We start from the raw sequence: 26,141 nt of genomic DNA on the forward strand, positions 1-26,141 counted from the left end.
GTCCTTACGGACTGCGGACAGTCCGACGCCATCTTGTGACAATAGCTTTATATTGTCATGGCAACCAAGCTTTGTCACGTTAGTTTCCTGATCCCACCTCTGTGACGTTTTTTCGTGACGTTTTTTATGACTTTAATGAGCGCGGCGCCTCACTTTATTTATTTATATTTTTGCAATCGGCTTCCCAAGGTGGAGGGCAAAGTTAGCCATGCTGCTTGTTTCCCACTGGGTTCCTGGTAGATGCGGGTGATCGTGGTCAGCCAAGCGGCAGAATTCGAAAGTAGTCATTCTGGCTAACAAAGTGCAACATAAAATGCAGTTGCTGTCCCCCCTCAGGAGTGTATTTTACTTTACCGAGGGCTCCCGGCTTCTCCGTCTGTCGCCTGCACCCAACGCGTGCACTAACGCACAGCCCTTCCGCCTGTGTGCACTGCACGGGCTTCGGAGACAGCCACCCGCCTCGTGTTGGTACACTTCAGACACTGTGACTGTGAGGATTCTGGCACCGAGATGGGCTCCTGAACCAGCCCGGGCAGCCTCTCGAGGTTCATTGGTGGACTCGAGAACTTCCTCGTTGAGACTACACCCCCAACAAGAATCCCTCTATCTTTCACCTCAGAGATCCGCAGAACCCAGGAGCCCCCTCACCGGAACCACGCCTAGGCTTCACACTTGAAGCGGGACATCTGCAGGGCCATGCTGGAAGCACCCTAAAGCTGCACCAAAGATGGGGGCGAGAGGGGGGTACTAACTGGACCCAAAAAGTGACATCACCCCTTTGCTGTTTTTTTAATCCTCAGGCACTTTTAAAATGAGAAAGGACGATATCTGCTAATGTCAAACAGTGAAATATAGTTCCGGAGGTAAAAGAATTATTGAAATTCTGGAGGTTACACTGGTGTTGCTGGGACGGGGACCAAGTGAACGTAAGGTGTGAGCGAGACACATGGTGTACAGTTGGTTGATCGTCTGCTTTCATCCTTATGTACATGTGGTCACTGCTGGAAATGGAAAAATATACCCATGGATCCCCTAAATTATGGGCTGAATGTCTCGCAGCAGAAAGGGATTGGAATCCCGTCATGCATGACGACAACTCGTCCTAAGCGGGATTCGTTTCATCAGAGGGAAAAAGTTAAAAACATGTGTCCTTCCTTTAACGTTCTTAGAACAGCCAGCAGTTTGACAAACTTACCCTGTGCTAACAACCCTGGCCAACAGCCAAGTGCCACATTATTACAGCTCCTTCAGACCACTAATAATGCCAAGCACTGTGCATTCTGGGACTAGTAGTTTGGCTCCTTGTGCGCGGTCCTACAAATCCCACAATGCAAAGTGATTTTTATACAATCCTAAGAGAGCACTGGGAAGGTATGAAAACCTTCCGTAGCTGTTCAATGTCACGTGGTCCACGGGATGCAAGAACTCTTCAGAACTCGCCTTTCATTAACTTAAAGCCATTTGCTTTGCTATACAATACCATTAGCAAAGCAAATGGCTTTAACTTAATCAAAGGCGAGACCTATTGCATTTTCAATGCTGGTTTTATTTGGGCTGCATCTTTGCTCCTTAAGTGCTCTGTTTTCTTGTGCAATGAATGAATAAAATTGCTTTTATTTGATTTAGTTCAAACCATAAAAGTGCGGCGCAACAGCTAATGCACCCAAAAATTCACGAGCAAATATACCGATTTATTGGTTGGTTGGACTCTCATAAAAAATTATAATAAAAACAGGTTAAAGCAATATACAATTGATTCCTGCAGTCTTGTTGGTAACCAGCCGTGCTATAAATACATGTTTCTTATGAGGTTGTACTTAAGCTATGAACGGCGAGGCTAGCTACGTGATCTCTCCGAGTAGCCCTAGCAAATTTAGTTGACGGTGTTCATTTTATTAAAAAATGTATGGTTCCAAAAGACTAGATCTTTGTGTTTGTATTTCCCTTATGAAGTCTTTTAAGTTCAACTTAGTGATCTAAAATAAGGTGCTGATACCGTTGAAAATTTCCTGTTATTTCTCTGAGGTAAAGTGCATAGTGCTGTAAACATGTGGACTGCGGAGTGTTCAATTGCACTTTATCACCTTGCATGTTTACTAATGCAATGAAACTTCAGTCGCTTAATTTGCTTGCTGTCCTTTCCCATCATTTGCGTGGTCCCTTGATCCCCCCATGCCTCCCTCCACCTTTCCCACAACAAGGCTCCAGGCCCCCTCCGAGGCTGCTGCTGTTTTGCTCATAACACTGTTTACCCGTGCTTCCCCCTTCCCACAACACTGCTTCTGGGCCTCACCACCCCTCCGATCCGAGGCCACTGCTATTTTGCTCAGGACACTGCTTGCCCTCCCCGAGCATTGAATTCTTATGTTATTTTCCATTTCCAGCTTTTATTAATATAGCGCACCTATCTATGCGCTGGGGGAAATTAAACAATCGGGCTGACACCAGACTCAAACATAGATCCCCATTCGGCAGCTGTCACTTCTGTGCCATATCCTTTCCTTGGCCTTGTTGGAGGGTACAGTACCATATGTGGCCAAAAGAGGTCCCACTGGACACCTAGTGATAGCCTGTGGTACTACACCCTCACAACACTACTTGTGTTTTTTTAGCACGGCACCCGCTTTTATATTTACAAAAGCAACTGCTTAAGTCTTGCAAATGCGAGACCTATTGCACTGCAAATGCCCATTAAAGTCGGGGACTATAACAGCCTTTGGCCAGGACTTTGGGGGTGGGGTGGGGGGTAATGACTGATATGGGTTCCTGGGGCATGCTTATTTCACATGCCAAATATATCCTGTCTAAAACATATTCCCAATATGACCAGATCCCAGGGCAAGGTACCAACAAATGAACCCTGTCAGCTGCTATCTCATAGCATCATGGGCAGCTGGCTGAGGTTATTGGTTGCTATTTGCTAATTTTTGCAGGACCTATATAAAAATCAAACAAACTGAGGCAATGCTGTGATTTTAATGTAGCTATGGTGGTAGCAGTGAGTGGTGTTCTAAGTGAATCTGTCAATTACCTAGCAGTAGTGGGGGCATGTGTCCAGGTTGACCACTTGCTTTCCCAGAGTGCTAAGCCATCTTCTAAAGAAGTCACAAGTTAATGGTGGAATATTTTAAAGGATACCAGGCTAGGTTGTATTAACTGAACACATGTATGTGGTAAAGTCTAATAAGGTGGAGCTGGACTCTCACTTATGAATCATACTCTGAGCTGCAGATCCCCACGAAGAATTAGATCTAGAAAATGAATTAACATTAATAACCGCTATGTCATTGTTCACTCCAGTCCGCCCAGCTTGCCTACCAAGATAACCGTTTGCCCACCAGTTGACAACTAGAATGATGTGACTCCCAAACCTCTAGGCTGTACTGTAGAGGTTATTGTATGTGTACTTTCTTGACTGCAGTACCTGTGCTATGAACACAGCTCAAACACCTTTTAAGAATTCTTCTCGATATTGCTGCTTTTGAATTTTCAGCGGCTTGCAGAAAGAAGCAAGATCTGTCAAGCTACATGTTTTAAAACCCCAATTCTTGCAATATTTGATGCTGATAATGCTCAGTTTCTAGTACTTGTCCACTCACAGAAAAAAACAACTTTTCTAATTCTCCTAATTCCGCCATCTTCTGAAAGGTATTTTATTTTTACAGTTTACTGATCTCTTATTGAGCCCCAACTCAGTGCCGTTTTGGTAAAAAACAAACAAACCCAAAAAAAAACCTTTGACACTGCTGCCCATATCCGTATGCACACCTACAAAATGACATGGCTCCTTTTTTAGGTCTCGCCTACGCAGCGTGCTGCTTAGGAGGAGACCTTTAGGAATCTATTCCCTTTTTCTGCCAAAAACGTGCGCGCTTTGCCTTGCTTTCAATGGCAACGCGTGCATGTTTGGCGATTCCCTTGTAATTAACAGATGGTTCCTGCTCGCTCCCGCAAGGGAAACAGACACAGGCCTCCTCCTCTCTCCCCTCCCTCGTCAAACTTTTTTTTAACTTTCAGCGCTTGCGCTTGTTTTAAGTTGCTGCTATTAAATGTTTAAGTGACATTGTATCTGCCTGCAATTTGTGTGCTTCGATGGATAGGTAATAATTTGTTTTGGTTTCCTTCATAGAGGTAAAGGCAAAATGCATGGCACACATTGAAAGCTTGTTAAAAAAACAGTCACATCAGTTATTTCTTTTTTTACAGTAATATTTGTATAAACTTGTATTTTTCGGTCTATTTTCTTTCGTTTTAGTGGCCATTTATATGTGCGACCTCTTTACTTTTTTATGACATATGTTTACAATAAAAAAGAAATTGCCCAAGCATACCAAGGCCACACCTGTTGGCTTTGCAATGCTCGGTTCTAAAACACTGTCGCCGCTGAAAAGCTGCTGAGTGGAATGTGCTAATACGGGGCTCACTGTCCCTTCCATGCCCTCGTCTCCTCCCGCCGTCATCTGGTACAAACCATCTCACTTAGCTGCCCATACCTGCCCGTGCCAGCTCGGCCGCCTAATATATTCAGAAGAAAATCAATGGCATGTTAATGTCAAATTTCCAGCCTTTCCAGGGGGAGTTTCTCATAAAAGATGTATTGTTTCAATTGGCACGTGCCGCCCTTGCCATCATTAGGCAAAGCGCTGGCTTTCCTGCAGGAAAAATATGTAAAATGCCAGCTGAAACGAGACCAGAGGCGAGGTGGGGAGACGAGGGGGGGGGGGGGGGGGAGTTGTGTGGTGAACGGAAGGAAGTGACCGGGAAGGTGAGGGCCAGAGGCAGCAGAGGAAGGAGGAGAAAGGAAGATGGAAAGGAGTAAGGAGCAGAGGAAGGATAATGGAGGGAGGCAGGAGCACTGAAGTGCTTCATTTGTAAAAAAAAAAAAAAAAAAATGTTAAATAGTGCGAAGGCCCTGGTCAGGAGGCCACTGCAGATTGCACCACCTGTTGCGCTGCCAATGAAGGCACCAACGCACTACTAATCATAACACTCTTTAAAGTGTGACAATTCGAACCCCCCCAAAGCTAAACAAGCATTGGCATAGCCAATAGGTCTCGCCTTTGGTACATTTTAAGTGTTTAGCCATGCAACAGTTGATGTTGTTGCACCAAGCATATTGTGCTGCATAACTAAATACTTATAAGGTCCCAAAAGCGAGACCTATTGGCTATGCTTGTTTCTTTGTAGCTACCAATCTGAGTTTCCATCGGTAACTAAAATAAAAAAAAGTGTGCATTTCTTATTTATTATTTTTTTAAACGGGGTGGTGGGGAAACGAGACTGCAGTGGCAGAAACAACACGGGTGCAGAATTAACAATGGCGCACAGGTGGGGGAAAACATGACCGAGAATAAAGTGAAGCACTGCAGAGGAGCAAACAGGCGAAACAGAGCAGAGGGGAGCAGGTAGGGGAGAAGCACATAGGAGAGAAAGCAACTGATAGAAGTACGTGAAAGTGAGCATAGCATGAGGGGCAAGAAGAAGCACCATGGAGGACAGAGAGTAATATGGAGTGCCGTGGAAGAGAAGTTCATAAAGAAGATATATGTAATACACATAAACTCCCTTGGCGCGCTTAACTAAAAAGAAAAAAGAAAGCAGTCGAAGCACAGAAGCCAGTCATTTAAAATGATTAAAAGTGCATGTTCCTTGGTGGTGTTAACACAAGATTGACAAGCTGGGATATGAATATGAAACAGGCAAATGAGTGCCAGGAAAGCTTACCAGTGGTAAGCAGTGGGCGGGCTGCAGCCCACAGTAAGTTTCACAACACACAGCGCATGTGCTGTCTAGTAGGCGAAACCTAAAAATGGAAGAGGAAAGGCTCAGAAGTATCTAAACGCTGCTACATAAACATGTTAGAGAATGACTTGAGCGATGTGGCTGTGACCCAGCCACCAATCAATATGCTAAGGTGTCTTCCTATTTTATTTACATTGCGTTTGTGTATGATCGTATCACCATTCGAGAAACTGAATTGAGAGACCTAGATAAGAGTTACATTTTTTCTTTTACGAATAACTTTGGTGTCATTTTACGAATCTGGGCAAAATGTGGCTCCTCCTTGAGCCGTCAGCTCAGGTTCATCATTTCAAATTTAATGCAGAGCGATCGAGAGGCCAAAACATTCTTTGGATTGATCTAAACCTAGCATTCACAGTTTTAAATAGTTGAGAAAGTTTGTTTTCTGCTACACTTAAAACTGCTGAACAGAATTATACCACTTGCATTGAGGTGTAACCTTATTCAGCATATATTGGTTTTGGTGTTTTGTGTAAATTCATTCAGACGTGCTTTGAGATATTTGCATTACAGAAATTATTTGTGAATTTAGATTCACGGAAGGTCATAGGATAAACCTTTCAATTAATATTCAGCTGATTGGTCTGGAGCATTTTACCCATCTGCCTTCTGTAGATTGTGGATAAATGAACAGCTGTGACTGGAAAATCTTGTCATTATGAGGTGTGAGATCTGCCTGTATTGAGGGGACCTGTGAAAAAGGGCAGATACTGACTGACCTTAAAATTATTAATAAAAACAGTATATTACCATTCAAGCTCCACAGATTCCAAACTGTGTACAATAGAATCCAAGGAGCCCCTAATGGCCCAACTCATTTCAGAATCTTTGGCGGGGGCCATCTTGGATCTCCAAAGCTCATATAATATCCTCAAATTAAAATCCTCCGATTTAAAAAGTGTAGGGAATTCGGCCTAAAGACCTGAGCTGCCGACCATGGGACCAGGGAAGCCCCAGTGACAACTCAACATCCTATGATTCTGGGCAAATCACTGAATCTACAGGTGCCTAAAAAAACAATAATAAGGAATCTGACCTTGCGTGATGTAATCTGGTACTCATGTAAAGTGCTCCAATGCCCTTGGGTCGAGTTTGCGATAGATAAAACTGCAAAAAAAAGAACATTAAATAGAAAGCTTGCTTTGCTCAAATGGGTATTAATGGCAGGAAGATCAGGCAGTCCTTGCACCCAGACTTTGTTGTTCACCACCAAATATTATACACAGCTACTTCAGGGAGCATTGGAACTTGTCGGAGGATGGAGTCCGAACCCTTGTTCTGTTTCGTGCCTGCTGTTCAGATCGAAAGGCAGTACTTATCAGCTTCTGGGAGTTGCTCGAGGGCGTGGCCTGAAGTCATACATTGCACCTAGGTCCAGCTATGCAAGGCTAAATTCATTTTAAGACACCTAGGTGGGATTCAGGGGTTGACCAAGGCCGTGGCTTGCCTTCATAGCTGTATGCAAATTGACCAAACATAGACTTTTTTCTTAAAGGGAATGCTCTGTTTAGTATGGACAGCTTAAAAACTACAGAAATTTAATTTGTGTTGAAAGAGCAACCATAACTACTCGAGTGCACTGATTAGGAGAGCGTTGATGAACACTGATGGGGAATAATGAAGGATACCCAGCGTGTTGATGGCGCATTGGGGGAGTGATAAGGTGTGGTGCATGTGGAGGATAACTGGGCAAATTCCTGGTGGTTCCTCCTGGTTTAGGGTGAACGTCTTTGTCTTGTTTCCCTGTGTATTAATTAGGAGACTTAAAACTGCTACATTTGCATTTGAATTTGATTAGCTTGTGTATTTTCCCAGTTCAGGTCAGTTCACAGGTGGCATGTTCCACGCCTACGAGTGTTCAGTCTGGAGCATATTAAGTCTGATGGTTAGTATAGGGAGATTAAGAAGGTTTTTTTGTTCATTGTGTAATAGGTGGTGGTGGTGGTGGGGGGGGGACCGGTTGCTTATTTTGTTGATTTCACCAGAGTGAGATGTTTGCGGTTCTTTGATGTTTTGCATGGTATGGTTGTGGGTGACCAGTTATTGGATAGAACCTTGGTGAAAAACTGAAGGTGGTTATCTCCAGTTATGCGAAGTCTGACCAAGGGTTATGGCCCCTAGCTGGCATTCCAAACTCTTGGTGGATTACTCTACCAGACTGATATTTTGCAATAAAAGCGTTGAAACTATAAAATCAATCTGAGGCATATTCACTTCTGTAACCCCAGCATCATTCTTGGCAATTAGTTTTTGTAGTTTACATCACTGTATGAGAAGAAGACAAAGCAAGTAGTTTTTGCATTTCATGTTGCAGTCTTTCAAATAGAGATGCACTGGTTGTCTACAATGTACAGGTTATCATAATATATAATGGGAATGGAGTGCGTTTGAATGCTTTCTTAGAAATATGATTTAATGTGTTGTGATGATGAACAAATGAGATTTAAAAAAGTTTTTTTCCCTTTCTCATACCGAGATGTTTTTGACGTATGCCTCAAATGTATTTAATCCCTTAGATTGGCATGTGTTACGGCCAGAAAAAAAATGCTCAAAAGTCTTCATATTGTTGTTTTCTCTATTTTGGCAGGTTAAGTGGTCTATCTTTGGGAAATGCCTCTCCTGATCCTGGGTCCCCAAGTCACCATCACCACCAGCCTTCTTATTCCAATGAAACAACAGGTAAGGCAAATATTATTTAACACTTCTCAATTCCGCCCTCTGCTTTGGTATACATTCAAGTGTAAGCAAGATATTTCTTTACTACTTCTGTATAGCAAAAGCTATTTCTAGATACCATTTTATTAAATGTTATCGGCTTCTCATGGCCTCAGTATAGTACTGCAGTGACATGCTTTTTGCTAAAATGTTGGTGGTGGTAGAATTTCTTTAAAACTGATACATTTACTCAGCAAACCTAAATCTGAAGCGGGAGGGTGTTCTTAGCCCAAGGCTTAGCATAATCGAACTCCCTATAAGGGCACTAGCGGTACTCTAGCTTTTAGGAAAGCACTTGAGAAAACGCTTGCAGTAAACAACAGGGAATAGCTAAGGCCATTGCCACGAGACACCTGGGACCGTGTGTGGTATATAAATGTGATGATTATGATGTGGCCGTGTCAGGTTGGAGGGACCAACCTATTGCATGGCCACACAAGCCATCATGTTTTTCATATGGTTAAGTGGTGATCAACGGATCTTCCCACGTTGTGCCGTGTGTCTGAAACACTGAACTGAATAGCATGAAGAATTGTTCTCACCAGCCGTGTTGTTATTTCTGAAGTATTAACCTGACCTGTGCTTTTGCTTATATTGATCATTTAACATTGATACTTGTGACTCATTCTGATAGCTCAAACATATGCAGATTAGATCAGTAAATGAAAAAAATGGTATCAATCTGTCAAAAGGGTTGTTTTTATAGAAACAAATATCTTTAGTGTCGGCACAAGCTATTCCTTAAGGATGTTAGCCATGCAGTTGTACCTTTTCTGTGTTCTTACTTTCTGTCAAAATGCCTGAGGGCCTGATGGGATTGCCAAGGGATCTTTTTAAGTATAATCTAACGTTTTGTGCTCCTCTGCTCACTAATGTTATTATTCTGTGGGTAGGCATGGGGTCCCACTTTCCTAGCACAAATCAGTAGTAGTTCCAATACTCAAGAAAGGCAATGTGCAGGACCCTAAATGTTACAAGCCGACTTTGGTTCTTAATTTCACCGGTTTGGTCAATGGGAGAATTATACTGGATCGGTTATTGGCATGGCTATCTGAGAGGAATCTTCTTTATCCATTCTAGTATGGTTTCCACAAAGGCCTTGGCACCATCGAACAATGTTTTAACTTACATCTTCTTGTGGCAAAGTATAAATTTGTTAAAGGCGTTGCCTGGCAAATGGCATTGGTTGTTATTTTGAGCGCCTTTGTGTAATCAGATCAAAATTATGGGATATTTTAACTTCCTTGGGCATTGATGCAAGCCTGGTTGCACTTTTAAGACATCGTCATTGGGATTTGACTGCATCTGTGAGATATGGAGATGAAGTAGAATGTACCTCACCTTCTCATTGGCTACAATCATATGAAAAAAACGTCACTCCCTTTTTAGAAATTTATACAAGAAATGTCTTCCTACCTGCCTATGGGGCTGGTGCTGGAGTTGGAGGTACAGGTTTGTAAGCAGTATGCAACTGGAAGAATACAGAGCCTAGGTGCATACTTGGGGTCCCTCCTTCTACAACCCACTTTATAATACACCAGGAACTAGACTTAGCTTATGTAGAGGACTTTATTACACTTACCCCCTGATGCTATTGTGTTCTGTATGGTTGAACAAAGAGGTTGATTTAAATCGGTCAATCATCATGGCTTGCCTTTCTTGTACTAATGTGTCCAAATCCTGTGGCTGAATTATATCAGAAAGCTAACCAATCATTTGGGTTGCCCACAGATGTTTGTTAACCCAGATGGTATTTCTAATGAGGACAAAATTGAGGCGAATAACAGTTTTCTTGCTGCCATAGTGGATTAGAGAGAAGATACTGAACTAGTGAAACCACCTGTAACAGAGTATTGTCTTGTACAAATTTCTCTGGAGTTGCCTTCCTATCTAAGTCTTACTTTGGACACTTGGGAAAGAATGCTATTAACCTGTTTTCGGCTAGGGTCCATCAGATGGCTATTGTGTTTCCCACAAGGACAGTTTTCATTCACAATCCAATATATGTATGTGTCCTTGTGACGCGGCATCTGCTCAGACAACCCTTTTACATCTTACTTTTTTTTGTAAAATGTATCTGCCTCTAACCAGGCTTTTTATTGCCCAGTTTACGTAAAAACAATTTTAGATCCATGTAGGGTAGCCTTGCTTTTTCTGCAACAATTAGGTGATCCTGCCACATGCAAAGTGGTTGGTGGCTTTTTAAAAAGTACCATTTTTACATATAAAGCTATGTTGTATTAAATTCAATTCAAGCTGTATGTAACTTTTATGATCTTCCATTGCGAGATCGAATAAAGTTTATTTTGACCTTTGACCGATCAGAATACAAAATGACTGCTCAGAAACATTTGTTCTTTGAATTTGCATCAAGCAGTTTTGCAGCGGGAATCTTTCTGGATTCACTATGCTGTGCATTATTCCGCGGTCTGGTGGTTGGGTCCGGAATCGTAGTCTTTTCTTTGGTTTTTTTTCATAGCCCAGGTAGGCGTCGACGTCCCACCTTTTGGTGTGCATCCTGTGACGTCCGCACGCTTCCTGCGGAAGTTCCCACCTTTGGGCGCCATCTTCAGATTCTTTTTTCCGCGGTTGGGTCTGGATCGTTCCCGAAGGGGCTCCAGACATTTTTGGAGAAAGAAGAAGCCAAAAGCAATTTTGTGGACGAGAAAGGGTTGGAAAGATGACAAGAGACCACACCATCGAAGGGGACGACGAAGGAATAAGCGAACTTCAAGAACTTCGACGTCCATCGGAGAATGCACGCTCAGGGGGCCCCCTGAACGCAAGAGATGGACAAAACACCATTCAAATTCTGCCGTAACTGCCACCACAAGTACGCGCAGAAGGACGAGCACCCGGTTTGAAACCTCTGCATACCGGTCGACCACGAGAGCAGGGACTGCAACGCCTGCTCCGTCTTCACGCCGAAAACTCTTCGAGTGAGAGCGAGGCAGAGGATAGCCAACGCCAACATGCAGGGCAAGGGCCAGACACCATCCCTTCGAGACCTGGGAGCCTCATCAGACGAAGAGGACAATGTCGCCGGAGAAGACGACGGCTACACGGTCGTAGACACCGATTATAAGAAGACTCCTATAGAGGTAGGAGACTCTACGGCCCCTAAAGCTCCGAAAGACACTCGACAGTCTGACCCAGACTCTCGAAAAAACGAGGGCAAGTCCTCAAAAGCGCCGACGCCGAAAGCTTCCGCGGCTACACCCAGGCCCAGCGGATCCTCAGAGAAGGACTCCCAGGCGCCGAAAGCTGGAGAACAGCAAAAGACGCCAAAAAGCATCCCCGAAAAGAAACGTTCGACGCCGAAAGAAAAGGACCCGAAGAGTACTTCGGCAAAGATAAAGGACCCGTAAGCCAGCTCGCCGCCGAAGCCCGCCTCGGCGCCGAAAGTCAGCACGGCGCCGACCTATTCGCCGAAGAGAGCGGCAGAACCATTCGACACCGAACACGCCACAGAAATGGAGAAGAAAAAGAGACGGCTCGAGGCCGAAATGGAGAACATCCTGCAGCGGAAAAAAGAATTCGACGCCAGGATGAAGGACTTCTTGATCCCGACGAAACCGAAGCCACAGGTTGTCGAGATAACCGAGGAGGAGGACTAAGACGTCGAAGGACAATCGGAAAGCCCGGAGGGGCTGGAAAATCCAGAAGAAGCCTCCTACTACGAATATGAGGGGGATTATGACCAGAAGACATTCCTCTGCTTTGCATCCTCGTAGACACAAGAAATAGAGTGGCAAGACATCGACACCGAGAGCCCGGAAGAGAGCGTGGACACGTATAAAAAATGCGGCAACAGCTTTCGGGGTAAAACTCGACGAGGAAAAACAGAAGGCAGATTTCCTTCTAGAGACACTGCTCCCAACACAAACAAGGAGCCAGTACCTGCCCATGCTCTAAAGCGTCAAGGCACAGGGGAAAGAGGCTTTCAAGGAGCCTGCAACCTGCAAAGCCGTCACACCCAGGACGGAGAAAAAGTACAAGCATTCCCCGAAGGACCCACCCTACATTCAGGGATCGGTCACGGCGGATTCCATCATCACAGCCACGGCAAGGAAGAGGGCTAATGTGCCAACAACTTCAGGGCCACCCCCAGACAAGGAAAGCAGAAGGATGGACCTGGCTGGGAGAAGGATTGAACGGAATGCCGCAATGCTCTGGCGCATGGCAAATTCCAATGCACTGCTGAACAGGCACCAGTACCAGGTCTTGGACAAACTGGGCCAGTTACTCAAACACCTCCCTCAGGAACACCAGCAAAGGGCTGCGCACCTCGTGGAGGAGGGGAAGAATGTGGCGAATTCTTGCCTCAAAACTGCCTTGGACGGGGCTGACACGGCCAGCAGACTCATGATGATGGGCATCACAGAAAGAAGGCAAGCCTGGCTCAGGATTTCAGCCTTCAAGCCGGAGGTGCAACACAGCATCCTGAACACCCCGTTCAACGGAGAGACACTGTTCGGGGCTCCAGTGGATGAGAAGCTCACCCAACTGAAGAAAGATAACGAGACTGCAATATCCATGGGGGCATTGCGGTTCAGAGGATCAAAGAGGGGCACCCCGTCACGAAGACCTAACGGGAGGGGAGAAAACCAGCCAAGAACATCGCACCAGGCGTTCAAGCAGTCCCACCAGGTCGACACACCGACACAGCAAGGGTAACAAAAGCAATCCTGGCAGTACCAACAAAGAGGACAGACCTTTCGCGGGAGAGGGAATGGACGTGGACAAAATAGAAGAGGGGACAACAACCCACCTCTAAGTGACTTGGTCACGCTGCATGTGCCCACCCATGCAAAAACTCCCAGGGTGGAGCACGGATACAACAACAAGGAGTTACACGAGCTAAACATCGCCGAACGTGTAACACCAGTGGGAGGAAGACTAAACCTTTTCTTCCAGGAGTGGAAGAAAATAACCACAGACAAATGGGTACTCAACATCATACAGCACGGATACTGCATAGAGTTGGAAAGGAGACCGCCAAACAGAAAACCGAAAAGAAGGGCGCTAGCAAAGAAAGAGCTAGAGCTACTTCAGGAGGAAGCAAAAGAACTCATGCAAAAGCAGGCTATCGAACCAGTACCTTACAGAGAAAGGAACGGGGGAGTGTACTCAACCTACTTCCTAGTACCAAAAGTGGACGAGACGATGAGACCCATCCTGGACCTAAGGTTCTTAAACAACTTCATAAGAACACAAAAATTCAAGATGACATCCTTAATGGAGGTACTTCCTCAATTACAAGGCGGAGACTTCATGGTCACCATAGACCTCAAGGATGCCTACCTGCACATACCAGTGAACAGGGGGCACAAGCATCTGCTCAGATTTGTCATCAACAAAGACCACTACCAGTTCACAAGCCTGGCGTTCTGACTAAAATCGGCACCAAGCGTCTTCACAAAGTGCCTCGCAACAGTCGCAGCACACCTAAGAAGGGAAGAGATACACGTATACCCTTACCTAGACAACTGGCTAATAAAAACAAGTTCATACAAGGCCTGCAAGCAGCACGCACAGAGAGTGACAAGCACACTGATGGCCTTAGGATTCTCCATCCACTGGGGGAAATCCTCAATGAGACCAGAACAGGTAAAAATCTTCCTGGGAGCACAGATCAACACCTTACAAAACAAGGTGTTCCCCAGCGAGAAGAGAACGCTAGCACTGCTGAAGGAGACGAGACTCTACCAGAAGGGGCGAGCTCTGACAGTGAGGACGGCGAGCAAAGTCATGGGCATGATGGCGTCATGCATACACCTAGTGCCAAATGTACGGCTACACATGAGACCTTTCCAGGAATGGCTACAGGAACAATGGTCACAAGCTACAGGTCGTTGGGAAGATCTAGTGGTTGTAACGCACTCAGTGCAAGAAGAGATAGCTTGGTGGATCATAAGAAAGGGGAAGCCTCTGACACAGCCTACGGTGATCATCACCACAGATGCATCCCAGAAGGGATTGGGCGCTCACGTGGAGAAACTCAGAGTGAGGGGTCTGTGGACACCAGCAGATGCGGTCAGAAACATCAACTACCTGGAATTAAAGACCGTGTTCCTCGCAATAAAGGCTTTCCAGACGAAACTGTACAACCAGAGAGTGTTGATCCAGACAGACAACACAACAGCGATGTTCTACATCAACAAGCAGGGAGGGACACAATCAGCCCCGCTTTCAAAACTAGCGCAAGAAATATGGAGATGGGCCATCCCACTCAAGATAGACCTGCTAGCCATACATCTTCCAGGGAAAGACAATGTAGAAGCAGACTAGCTCCGCAGACAGACATCGGCATCCCAAGAGTGGGAGCTCAATGCACAGGAAACAAAGAAGCTGTTCGACAAGTGGGGAACACCGTCAATAGACCTGTTTGCAACACGGCAAAATGCAAAATGCCGAAACTTCGCATCCAGGCAACCAGGGGAAGGGTCCTTGGGAATGCCCTATGGATAAGCTGGTCGAAGGCATTTGATTACGCTTTTCCCCCCGATACCTCTGATACACTAGGTACTCAACAAGTGCAGAACAAGCAACATGACTCTGATACTGGTCGCACCACAGTGGGCCAGGGGGACATGGTACTCACAGATAATGGAGATGACACAGAGTGCACCCCACAGATTCGGGAGAAGGAAAGACCTACTCTCCATGAAAAACTGAGAGGTGCTGCACCCAGAGCTAGAGAGCCTCAGCCTAGTAGCATGGCTCCTGAGGACATAGAGTTTGCGCATCTGAGGGTACTACGGGAAGCAAGAAGACCTAGCACACGGAAGTGCTATGTGTCAAAGTGGAAGAGATTCACACTGTGGTGCAGGAAGGAAAAGCTGCACAAAAAGATGCAGAAGGACTCAACAGTGCTTAAATACCTCACGCACCTGCTCGACGAAAAACTGAGCTCATCCTCACTAAGAGTACACCTAGCAGCGATAGTCGCTTATACAAGAGGAGAAACAGGCAAGAGGTTCTTTACGTCACAGATAGTAAAGAGATTCCTGGAAGGAGCAAAAATTATCGCACCACCAAAGAGGGTGCCACCACTGGCATGGAACCTTAATTTAGTCCTAACGAATTAATGAAAGAACCTTTTGAACCGATTCATAAGGCCTCCCTACAAATGCTGACCATGAAAACAGCTTTCTTGGTGGCAATCACCTCGCTGCGCAGAGTAAATGAACTACAGGCGCTATCGCTACAAGAACCCTACATCCAGATACACAATGATAGGGTGGTGATGAGAACGGACCCACACTTTATGCCAAAGGTGGTGTCAAGGTTCCACATTAACCAAACAATACAAATACCAAGTTTCTTCCGGAAACCAGCCACAAGCGATGAAAGGGCACTGCACACTCTGGACGCCAGAAGGGCAGTCATGCACTACATAGAGAGAACAAACGGCCACATGCATCATTGTTACCGTTTGCGATTCCTAAATTGCGAAAATTAAGGAATCGCAGTTTAGAAATTGCAAACGGCAATGCATGAAAAAATCGCAACTTTTTTTGCGATTCCTTATTTTTCCTTAATTGCGATTTACAATTTGCGAATCGCAATTAAGGAAAACCTTCCCATTGATTCCTATGGGCCAAAAGGCCCGTAGGAATGAATGGGAAGGCATTCACATTTTGCGATTTTCAATTTGCGAATTCGCAAAATGTGAATGCAATTTCAAGGGTGCAGGGGGGGGGGGTCCAAAGAACCCCTCCCTGCACCCCTGAAATTTAACTTTAAATGCAATTTACACACACACATGCCCCAAGGACGTGTGTGTGTAAATTAAAACTTTCAAATATGTAACTTGTGCATGTTTGAAAGTTTTTGGTAAATTAGCATGAAGTTCAACTTCATGCTAATTTACCCCTTCCAATTTGCAAATTCGCTATTTAAAAATGATCATGCATTACATTTAAGAAATCTCAAATTGCGATTTCTTAAATGCAAATGCAATTTTAGAAATCGCAACATGGTTGCAATTCCTAAAATAGTGAAAAGCATGATGCATCCAAAATTTGAAAATTGCATTCGCAAACGGCCGAAAATTGCGATTCGCACCGGTTTGCGAATGCAATTCTCAATGATGCATGTGGGCAAAAGGGACATAGGAAAACAAAGCAGTTCTTTGTGTCCTTCGCAAATAGTTTCATGGGAAAACCAGTAACTAAAGGAACGATTGCACGATGGATCGCTCAAACAATACAGTTCTGCCACAAACAAGCAGGACAGGAACTAGCAGAGGGGACACGAGCCCACTCTACCAGGAAGAAAGGAGCTACGATAGCATTCCTAGCTAACACACCCATTCAAGATATATGCCTGGCCGCAACATGGGCTTCAGTGCACACGTTCACGAAGCACTACTGTGTGGTTATACAAATGAACAAGGAAGTACAAGTCGGGCAAAAGGTGCTTCAACACATATTCAACAACCAACACTCATCTCCTACCCAGCCACCACAAACATAACAAATTGCTACAAAGTCTAGGCACAGCATAGTGAATCCAGAAAGATTCACGCTGCAAAATGAATAGTTTCTTACCTGTTGGTGTAGTTTTGCAGCTTGAAGATTTTTCTGGATTCACTAGCGAACCCACCCACCTCCGCCAGAAAGATGAGGCTGGAGAAAGAGGGGGTTAAAAACAAGGACAATACTGAAACAGACTCCTTAAAGGTTAAAGCGGTGAATCACTTACTTGAACATTGCCATGGATTCGGAAACAGAACACAAAAAGAGAAAAAAGAATCCGACGATGGCGCCCAAGGGTGGGAGCTTCCGCAGGAAGCGTGCCGACGTCACAGGAAGTACACCAAAAGGTGGGACTTCGATGCCCACCTGGGCTGCAAAAAAAACCAAAAAACCCCAAAGAAAAGACTACGATTCCGGACCCAACCACCAGACCGCGGAATAATGCACAGCATAGTGAATCCAGAAAGATCTTCAATCTGCAAAACTACACCGACAGGTAAGAAACTATTTGTTATTTGACACCAAGTCAGAGGTAGCATTAAAAAAGTCAGCAGTTAAGGTTTTTCGGATCTATCTCTTAAATGTGCCAATGCCTCTGATGTTCCAAATTGGCTAAGGTATTCTTTCTCTTTAAGTCAGGTATTGTTTTTGCTTTTGGCTTAAAGTAGGGTTTTCATCATTTGGCATTACATGTCCAGCGCATAATCTCAAAAGGGGTACGTTTTATTCCAAAGGTTGTGATGAGATTCTAGTGGTTGTGGAACCTTATTTCCTGAAAACAGTGTTTTGTCACAGACCGCAATTGTACTTGTGGGTTTTCACCTAATGAACGACGAGCTGGTGTATAATGTCTCTCTAATTTTTCTTTGTGCTGGTAGTTCCATGATTAGACTTAATGTGACTTAACTGCCTGGTTTAAATCTAATAATATTTTCATTACACAATCAAGGGTAAACCTACAGCCCAAAGGCTGAGTTTATGGAATCTACCTCAAGAGTGATGAATTACTTTGTTGTCTTTTGTTTGTTGGGTAACCGCATTATCTTCTAATACACAAGCTTGAGTTTTTCCTGGAACTATAATGGCATTCTCGCAACCTTGTTTGCATTGGGTACACTGCAGAAAACTAATGACGTTATCCACGTCTATTAATGTAATATGCTTTGAGATTGGGCTTTTGTAAGGCTGAATATTTGTCTTGAGTTCAACTAGACAAGGCTACTAATAGTCAATTGTACTTAAATTACATATCTTTCTTTATTCATCTTATGTGATCAGTGTGTAGATAAACACTTTTTTCGTTTTAACAGGTTTTGTAGCAAAATGCCATCCAATTGAGCCCTATTGGTATTTTGAAAACTCAAGAATGCTCAGAACCCTCAATCGGCTATTAATCAACATTTAGTTTAAAAAAGAGCACAACATACATGTCAATCTTGTGTGCTCGAGTATTTATCTCAAATATATTTCATACTTATTTGCCATTCTCGTACTTACAATCAATGATATCCATCTGGTACAAACAAAACATTGTTTATTAGTCATCCATTGTACGTTATGGAATTGGCCCGGACGCTCCCAACCTACGATGGATAACTAATAAACATTATCTTCCCCCGGGTCAGCTTTTGAGTCGAGACGACCACGAGACAGTCATTCTTACGACGTATGGACTTGTACCATTCAGCTCTGACTGAACGTGTTTTTCCCCTTAGCCCTGACGATGACCTCCATAAAGGTGTTGTTACATACCCCTACATCATATGAGGTCGAAACACATTGGCATTTTCTGATGGGGATTTATTGGAAGTACCACCTCAATTATACAACTACTGGCTATGATTCTGAAAAGAATCTTTCCATTTGAAAAGGAACTATTAATTGTTTTTTTTTGGATAACGCAGAATGTGGGAACACAAAACTAGCTCTATAATCCCATGTTTATATAAGGGGTAGGACAATTTATTGGAGCGAATTACTTTGGACATATTTGCAACAACTCGCTAGTGTTCAGTGGAAGCAGCAGTTTTGAATTTCTGTGGCTTTTTGTCATTTTGTGTTGTGACCTGTATTGATTGAGTTTTATGTTTTTTTTAATGTATAGCAATGTTTTGTTTGTACCTGATGGATATTGATTGATAGTAAGAGAATAGAAAATAAGTATGAAATATACTTGAGATAAATTCTCGTTGTCCTTTTTTTCAAACTAAATGTTGATTAATGGCCGGCTGGGGGTTCTGCGTATTCTTGAGTTTTGAAATTGATCCCTCCCCACAAAATAGGCCTTACTGAATCAAACCCCGTTGTTTTTCTCTATAGATATTTTGAAGCTTGGTAACAGGAATACTGTTGATGTGCTAATCTTTCATGGCACTACAGTGGTGATTCTTTAAAAGACTAAAATGCAGACGTTTGAGTTTTGCTTGGTTAATGTTTAGCTCCATTAGCAACACCCTTTCTAAAGCCAATTTTGCAATGCATTGCACTTAAAGATTACCTGTGCCCAAGGCCTTACAGATCATAATCTCCTCTTTCAGGTGTTCAGCAGAGGGCTTCAAGTACAGCCTTAAATGTTTTAACTACGTTCATTGTTATGTAGTCCGTGAATTACGTTGTTTCAACCACTGTAGCCACCGAACCTTGCAGAGCCGGACTTATTATCAAGGTGGTAGTAATGATGTTACCTAGCCTTGAAGATTATTTGAGCCAAATTTATATATTTGTGTTCTTTGTGGCACACATGCCACAAGCCCTTGGCATGGTTATACCTTTGCATGAATATATCATTTATTTGCAGCCTACTATTTTTTGGTGGGATTCGGGCCTTTCTTGTAAGATATGAGGCTTGGGTGGGTTCCTAGTTCGAAATTGTCTAAATCTTTGGAGTCTCACACTGAGAGCCGTTTGTTAACTGGTTCATCTATATGATGACATTTTGTGTAATGTGTAGTAGCTTTTTAGGTCGAGCAGACCTAAAAAGCATGCGAAGCATGCTTTTGTCTGCGAAAGATCTTTTGCTGGCGTGTCTGGGGGAATGTGAGACGGTGTAGAAGCACGAGCCTCTGCCGTCTCCGATTTGCCCTCGAGGGCGCGCACGGCGCTGTGCACATCCCCTGCCTGCCATTCACATGCTCTCGCAATCCAACACCACACACGCATGCGCACACACACACACACGAGCGCCCATGCACACATGCACATACATACAGAGACACCCCCCCCTCCCCCCCCGCAGCAGCACACACAGAGACACACACCAGCGCACCTACACACACACACACACATACATACAGAGACCCCCGGCCCCCGCCGCACACATACACAGAAGCGCACCCCCCACCCTCCCCTACAACTAAGGCCCACTTACCTCCACTCCGGACATCTGCAGCCTCCGCGGGGCTCTTTCTCTGGCCAGGCACTCCGTGGGCGTGGGCTTCACAAAACGGAAGTCCCGCCCCACGATAGGTTTCGTTTTTGCCAGTGCGCGTGCACGCGCACGTCTTGTTTTTTTTGCATACCTCACTGTACTCCATAAATGCAGACTCAGCAAAATTTTTTTTAGGAAATGATTTTTGATGTACGGCAAAATCGTCCTTCTAAGAAAAATAATAGTAAAAGTTATCTGGCAAACTGAACTCTGTACGAGGCATTTTTTCCTGAGACCCCTTGATCTTTTCAAAGCAACTGAACAACAGTCAGTCATCTCTTACTGAAAAATGCATGATTTTGTCATATATCACAATAAAAATAAAGCCTTGTGCATTTATATGGCGCTCGTGACCGCAGTTAATTGCGATTATGTAACACTATACGCACTTAGGAGTTCTGCCATTGGCTGTAAATAACAGACGCCGACATTTTGTAGCCCTGTATTATTCTTTGCCACTTCGTAGCGCTGTCAGTTACAGGTGGGTTTCCATTTTATGAAGCTGTGAATAGGCGGCGTCGTGCTGTTTCATTGGGCTGTAAATAGCAGGCTTCGGTTGTTCCGTAGCGCTGTAAACAGCAGGCGTGTTGCTGTTTCTTAGTGATGTAAATAACAGGCGTACAGTTGGTTCGTTGCGTTGTAAATAACAGGTGCTCTTCGCTCTGCCCTTCCAAGTACCACTGCCCAAATTAACTGTGCTCAATCAAGCCGTCATTTGTGGCAGAACTCCAAAATGCCTCAAGGTTCAACCAACCTACCAGGCACACAACAAAACAAACACGCACCAAAATAACGGCCTGTGAACCAGATTGGCTGAGGACTCGGGTCCGATTCTGGGCCCAACTTCCCAGTGTGATTACTGCGCACTTGGAAACCGTGCCACTGTAACAAGTCCATGGTGTTTTACGTAAATGGGAACACTCCAATTTGGTGCAACACATTCCTACACTACGGTATAGGATATTCCGTGTGCTGTGGCATTCTTAACAATCGACGGGGCACACTTTAACACTTAAATAATAACTGCACTTAATTTAAGCATTGAACTGCACCAAAAAACAAGCATTTGCAATGCAATAGGTTTCGCATTTACGCAAGTTTAAAGCTATTGCCATTGTAAATGACAATGCCTTTTATTTGTTTTAAAAACAAAAACAAACATAAAAGGCATTGTTATTTGCAATGTCAATAGCTCAAACTCACGTAAATGCGAGACCTATTGCATTGCAAATGCTTGTTTACCTTTGGCACCTATGTAATTATTGTACCACAGGCTTGACGATTTCACTGGAAAAGTTCCTGTATGCTGTGAATAGGATTCTAAACTACATGCGTTCTCTGGCAGGGAACCTATGGAATCGCTCAGTACATGGGTCATGGGAATGTCTTTTGGTTAAGTCTTCCAGATTGTGCATTTTTGAGTTGTTCCAGATGATACTGAGGTACTTTACAATGGAGGTGTTAGGACTAATCAATCTTGGCATTGATTAAAGTAACAACTGCAATAAAAACCTTGACACCTGATGTTGGAAAGATTTGTCTTGGTGTACCGTAGCTAACATAACTCCCCTTTGAAGCCTGATTTGATTTGGGTGGGCATGCTGATGTTTGTGTATACCCAATGTTTTGAACAGTATACTAAAGATCATGTGTTATTTATCGAAAAGGGCAGGTCACCTAGCACTGAGTGAATAGCAAACTGGGGTGAAAACTGTAGGTGGCTTTAAAAGATGGGGCAATCTAGGTCAGACTGTTGCTTTCATTAATGAAGTCGCTGCCTGGCATGCCAATGGTATATTGCAGCCTTTCGAGTGTATGTAGCAGCTGTTGAAGGGTGAATAAGGTTCTAAGTGGAAGGATTTAGTCCCAGACAGTGAGAAAAAATCTATTACATTTTTGGGACAGATGTTGGACTATTAAGGGTTTGGAATGCAGTCTGTTCCAGGAATCATTGATCCTGTGAATATATAGATATTCTTCATTCTGCCATCCTCGGAAATACGACTGCAATTTTGAATAGCAGATTAACAAACTAGCATTGGCAAGACCAATAGGTCTGCCTTCAATGTGGTGCGCCCTGCATACTCACATATACCTTACTGACCCTGCACTCACATTGACTTGAGTATTTCATCTCTAGTGCACTGGGAATAGGAGCAAAACCCAAGAACTTGTGTCTGTCTGTTATGGTGTGATTAAATCTGGGCACAACCAAGAGAGTATAGGAGAATGATGCATGTGAAAGGGCTTATAATGCTGAACCGAAAGCAGAATCACTCAGCAAGTTCATTGTGCACCATTTACAGTGCCTTAAAGATAAGTGTATTCACTGGTAAACTGTGGAGGAAGGCTAACAGAAGAGAGCAAAAGTAAAATAAAAATAGCAGTGACAGCTGCAGTTTGTAAAATCTGAAGGTATTAGGATAACAATAGCTACCTGCATCACCAAACATCTCCCTTTAACCAAGAGGAAAGGACACATTTTCCTTAAGCTTTTAGAATATTTTTTAAACTTCGTATTCTTGTCATTAATAATAAAGGAGAATTAATGATTTTTATGTTGGATTCAATGCACAAATAATTAGTATTTATGTTGCGAAAATGAGTTTAATTTGAGCTTTTGAAGTGTGTTTATATACATGATTTAGATATGCCACATTTTGGTGAAAACTTTATATTCTATTTCTATCTCTGTTTTCTACACCTTTATTTACATCTCCCATAATATTCCATGCGCATCTCTTTTCCCCACATTCCCCGCAAAAGCGAAGACAGTTGATGTAATGTTTTTCTAATATGTCTTGAATACAGAAGCTTATTGAAACTTTTGGTCTATTTGATAGGTTGCAACAATCAAAGTTTCATCCGCTGTGTTTCCATAGCTCAGTCCAGTTTTACCTACATGAAAGGCCTTTGTTAAATGTTGTATATTTTCTTTAAAACATCACCGGACGACAATGATACGGAAAAACAGGATGCTGTCTCAGAAAATGGGATAGTGCTAACGTATAATGCTATTGATGTAGATTATTCTGATTCATGGCATGGTGAATCTGTGTTTTTAGCTAATTTTGGATGCAAGAATTCTGTACAAGAACCCTTCGGTTCTGGGGATGAGATGGAATATTTGTTGGCTTTCCTAGATGTTAATTGGGATGCTGTCTAACCTTTTCTTTTTTCTTTTTGCTGCTCATTTTAGAATTGGAATGATTTATGTTTAGACCACTCAGTATTAACTTTTCACTTTCGGCCTTCATGGCATTTATTCTGTACTGCTTGATTTTGAGATTTCAGTAATAAAACCCGTATCCTTTTCTATGATCTACAACTCAGTTATTTAGTGATCTTAATTACTTATTTTCAATACTGCTAAACTGATGTTTGGTGTAGGTACCTTTTTGCACAAGATCAACCCAGATGGAAACTCTTGAAGTAAATTGTGTAGATATGATTATTGGGGTACAGTTGTACAGTTGGGGTACAGTTCTAATTATTGGGGTATGTGCCTCCATGTAGAGAGATTGGAAGCAGAGGCAGGTTGGGTATGAGCACCTCTTCTTTGTAATGCTTCGCCAAACGAATTCCTGGTTTTTAATGCCCATCCAAGAGAATAGTGTACTTTTTTAGGTTGCGCATTCAAGACCTCTTGTATATACTTTAGTATATATACCTTAGTATGTGTACTTTAGTATATACTTATATGTGTATGTACTTTGTGGGCTCTGGTGATCAACCGTAGGACTAGTCTGCTTCCGCTTAGGGACTTTGTTTTCTGTTCAACTGCCTCTATTTAACTGTCTTTATAGAACACGAACAGCAGAGGTCAGTAAAATACCAGAATTGCTTTCTGCTGAGGGACTTTCTTTTTTAGGTTTCGCTGGAGGGCGGAGCTCTTAGCTCCGCCTCCAGAGAAATCTCTTGATTTCCAGTAAGGAGAATGGAATACGCCCCCCTGTCCCATTGGCTAGCTCCATAAATGGAGGCTAGCCATTGGAACAGAGATCTGTCCGTCAAGGCCGGACCAGATTCGGGGGCGTTCCCGAGATTTTTTCCCAGGGCGGAGTTACGTTTTTTCCCGTTCCCTCCCCTTTCACTGAAAGTCTGTCCATTCCCGCCCCCTCCGTGTGCCTTTCCGCCCCCCCTCGCTGTCCTGTGCACGTTTCCCGCCGTCCGTGTCCTCTCCCGCCCCCTCCCGCCGTCCGTGTCCTCTCCCGCCCCCTCCTGCCGTCCGTGTCCACTCCCGCCCCCTCCCGCCCCCTCCCGCCGTCCGTGTCCTCTCCCGCCCCCTCCCGCCCCCTCCCGCCGTCCGTGTCCGTGTTGTAACCTCTTCAGCAGGCGGCGTCACTTTACTCCAGTGATCTGCGTTAGACTACCGAGTCCACATGCTCTGCTGGTTTGTAAACAGCACTAACTGCTCCCCAGGGCAAGGGCTGCGCTGACTTCGCAATAAAAGATCCCTCGCCAAGTTAGACTCCGCAGGAACAGCCCCCTCCCGCCCCCTCCCGCCGTCCGTGTCCACTCCCGCCCCCTCCCGCCGTCCGTGTCCTCTCCCGCCCCCTCCCGCCGTCCGTGTCCGTGTTGTAACCTCTTCAGCAGGCGGCGTCACTTTACTCCAGTGATCTGCGTTAGACTACCGAGTCCACATGCTCTGCTGGTTTGTAAACAGCACTAACTGCTCCCCAGGGCAAGGGCTGCGCTGACTTCGCATTAAAAGATCCCTCGCCAAGTTAGACTCCGCAGGAACAGGCCGTCATTTGCATTAAAAGCCTCAATAACAAACACCACAGACAAACCACCCCCAACCATGAGGTTGCCTGGCAACTGGTCTAGATTCAGAAGCCTCTCATCAACAAGAATGACTCCCCGACGAAAACGCTGCCGCGACACGGAGTCATCGGGGTTTGTTCTCTCCTGCCTGCCTGACAGATATGTATGTGAAAAACAGTAAGAGCACTGGTTGCGAGTACGTGGTATAATATATATCGTCCGATGTCACGATTTCAACCCTCTACGCGGCGGCCTTTCAGCTACTTGCGCTAGATTCTAACGCCAACAGGACAGACGTTCCTGTCATCGTATGGAATGAATACGACCCTTACTACCCCTCGGATGACCCTGAGCGCAGCACCTCGGCCTGCAGCCAAACATCACTTCGTGACAGTCGGGTTCTGCAGTTTAATGCGATGGTCATAGCTGCACTAGAGCAGAATAAAAGAGCAACTCCATATGCACGATCTCTGCTGATGGTATAGACGAAATGGAGGAAAGGTATTCTTTCCGATCCATTCATGTTACATAAATAATGCCCAAAAAATAACCAGAGGGGAAAAAAATCGCTAAATGTAAAGAAATAGAACAAATTAGGCGCTAATAAATCATCCACAAGTTTTTTTAAAGCACACATCTTTTGCTTCTTCCTGCGTTTCATCTTTGAAATGCTGACAAAAACAAATCTGTTCCATTTCTTTTCACGTGAACGCAGCAAAATACTGCGTAAATGACGGCTTCGTTACCTATGCTGGCAATACATATAATGTGGAGCAAACCCCTTTCGGCCGTTTACTTTGGTAATGGATGCAAACGTATTAGCTAGATATAATTCAGCACGTATTCAAAACGATTACAAACATGGCCCTGAGCAAAGTCGTACAAGAATTTGGCAACTGCAAGCAGCTAACTTACGAGATCACAATAAAAGGGACTCGGAAGGGTGC

The 26,141-nt window shown here is 44.2% G+C and overlaps 1 protein-coding gene across 3 annotated transcripts in view; it reads left to right on the top strand.

The window, feature by feature from the left end:
* Positions 1-26,141, top strand: part of ARHGEF11 (Rho guanine nucleotide exchange factor 11) — an 883,046-nt gene that overhangs the window by 241,771 nt on the left and 615,134 nt on the right. For all 3 annotated transcript variants that reach the window (XM_078670282.1, XM_078670280.1, XM_078670281.1), the window contains exon 2: positions 8,390-8,481. In XM_078670282.1, the coding sequence (XP_078526408.1) occupies positions 8,390-8,481 (92 nt within the window). The remainder of the gene's footprint in view (positions 1-8,389; positions 8,482-26,141) is intronic.

The sequence above is a fragment of the Lissotriton helveticus genome, chromosome 12 (genome assembly GCF_964261635.1).
Source record: "Lissotriton helveticus chromosome 12, aLisHel1.1, whole genome shotgun sequence".
NCBI classification, from domain to species: domain Eukaryota; kingdom Metazoa; phylum Chordata; class Amphibia; order Caudata; family Salamandridae; genus Lissotriton; species Lissotriton helveticus.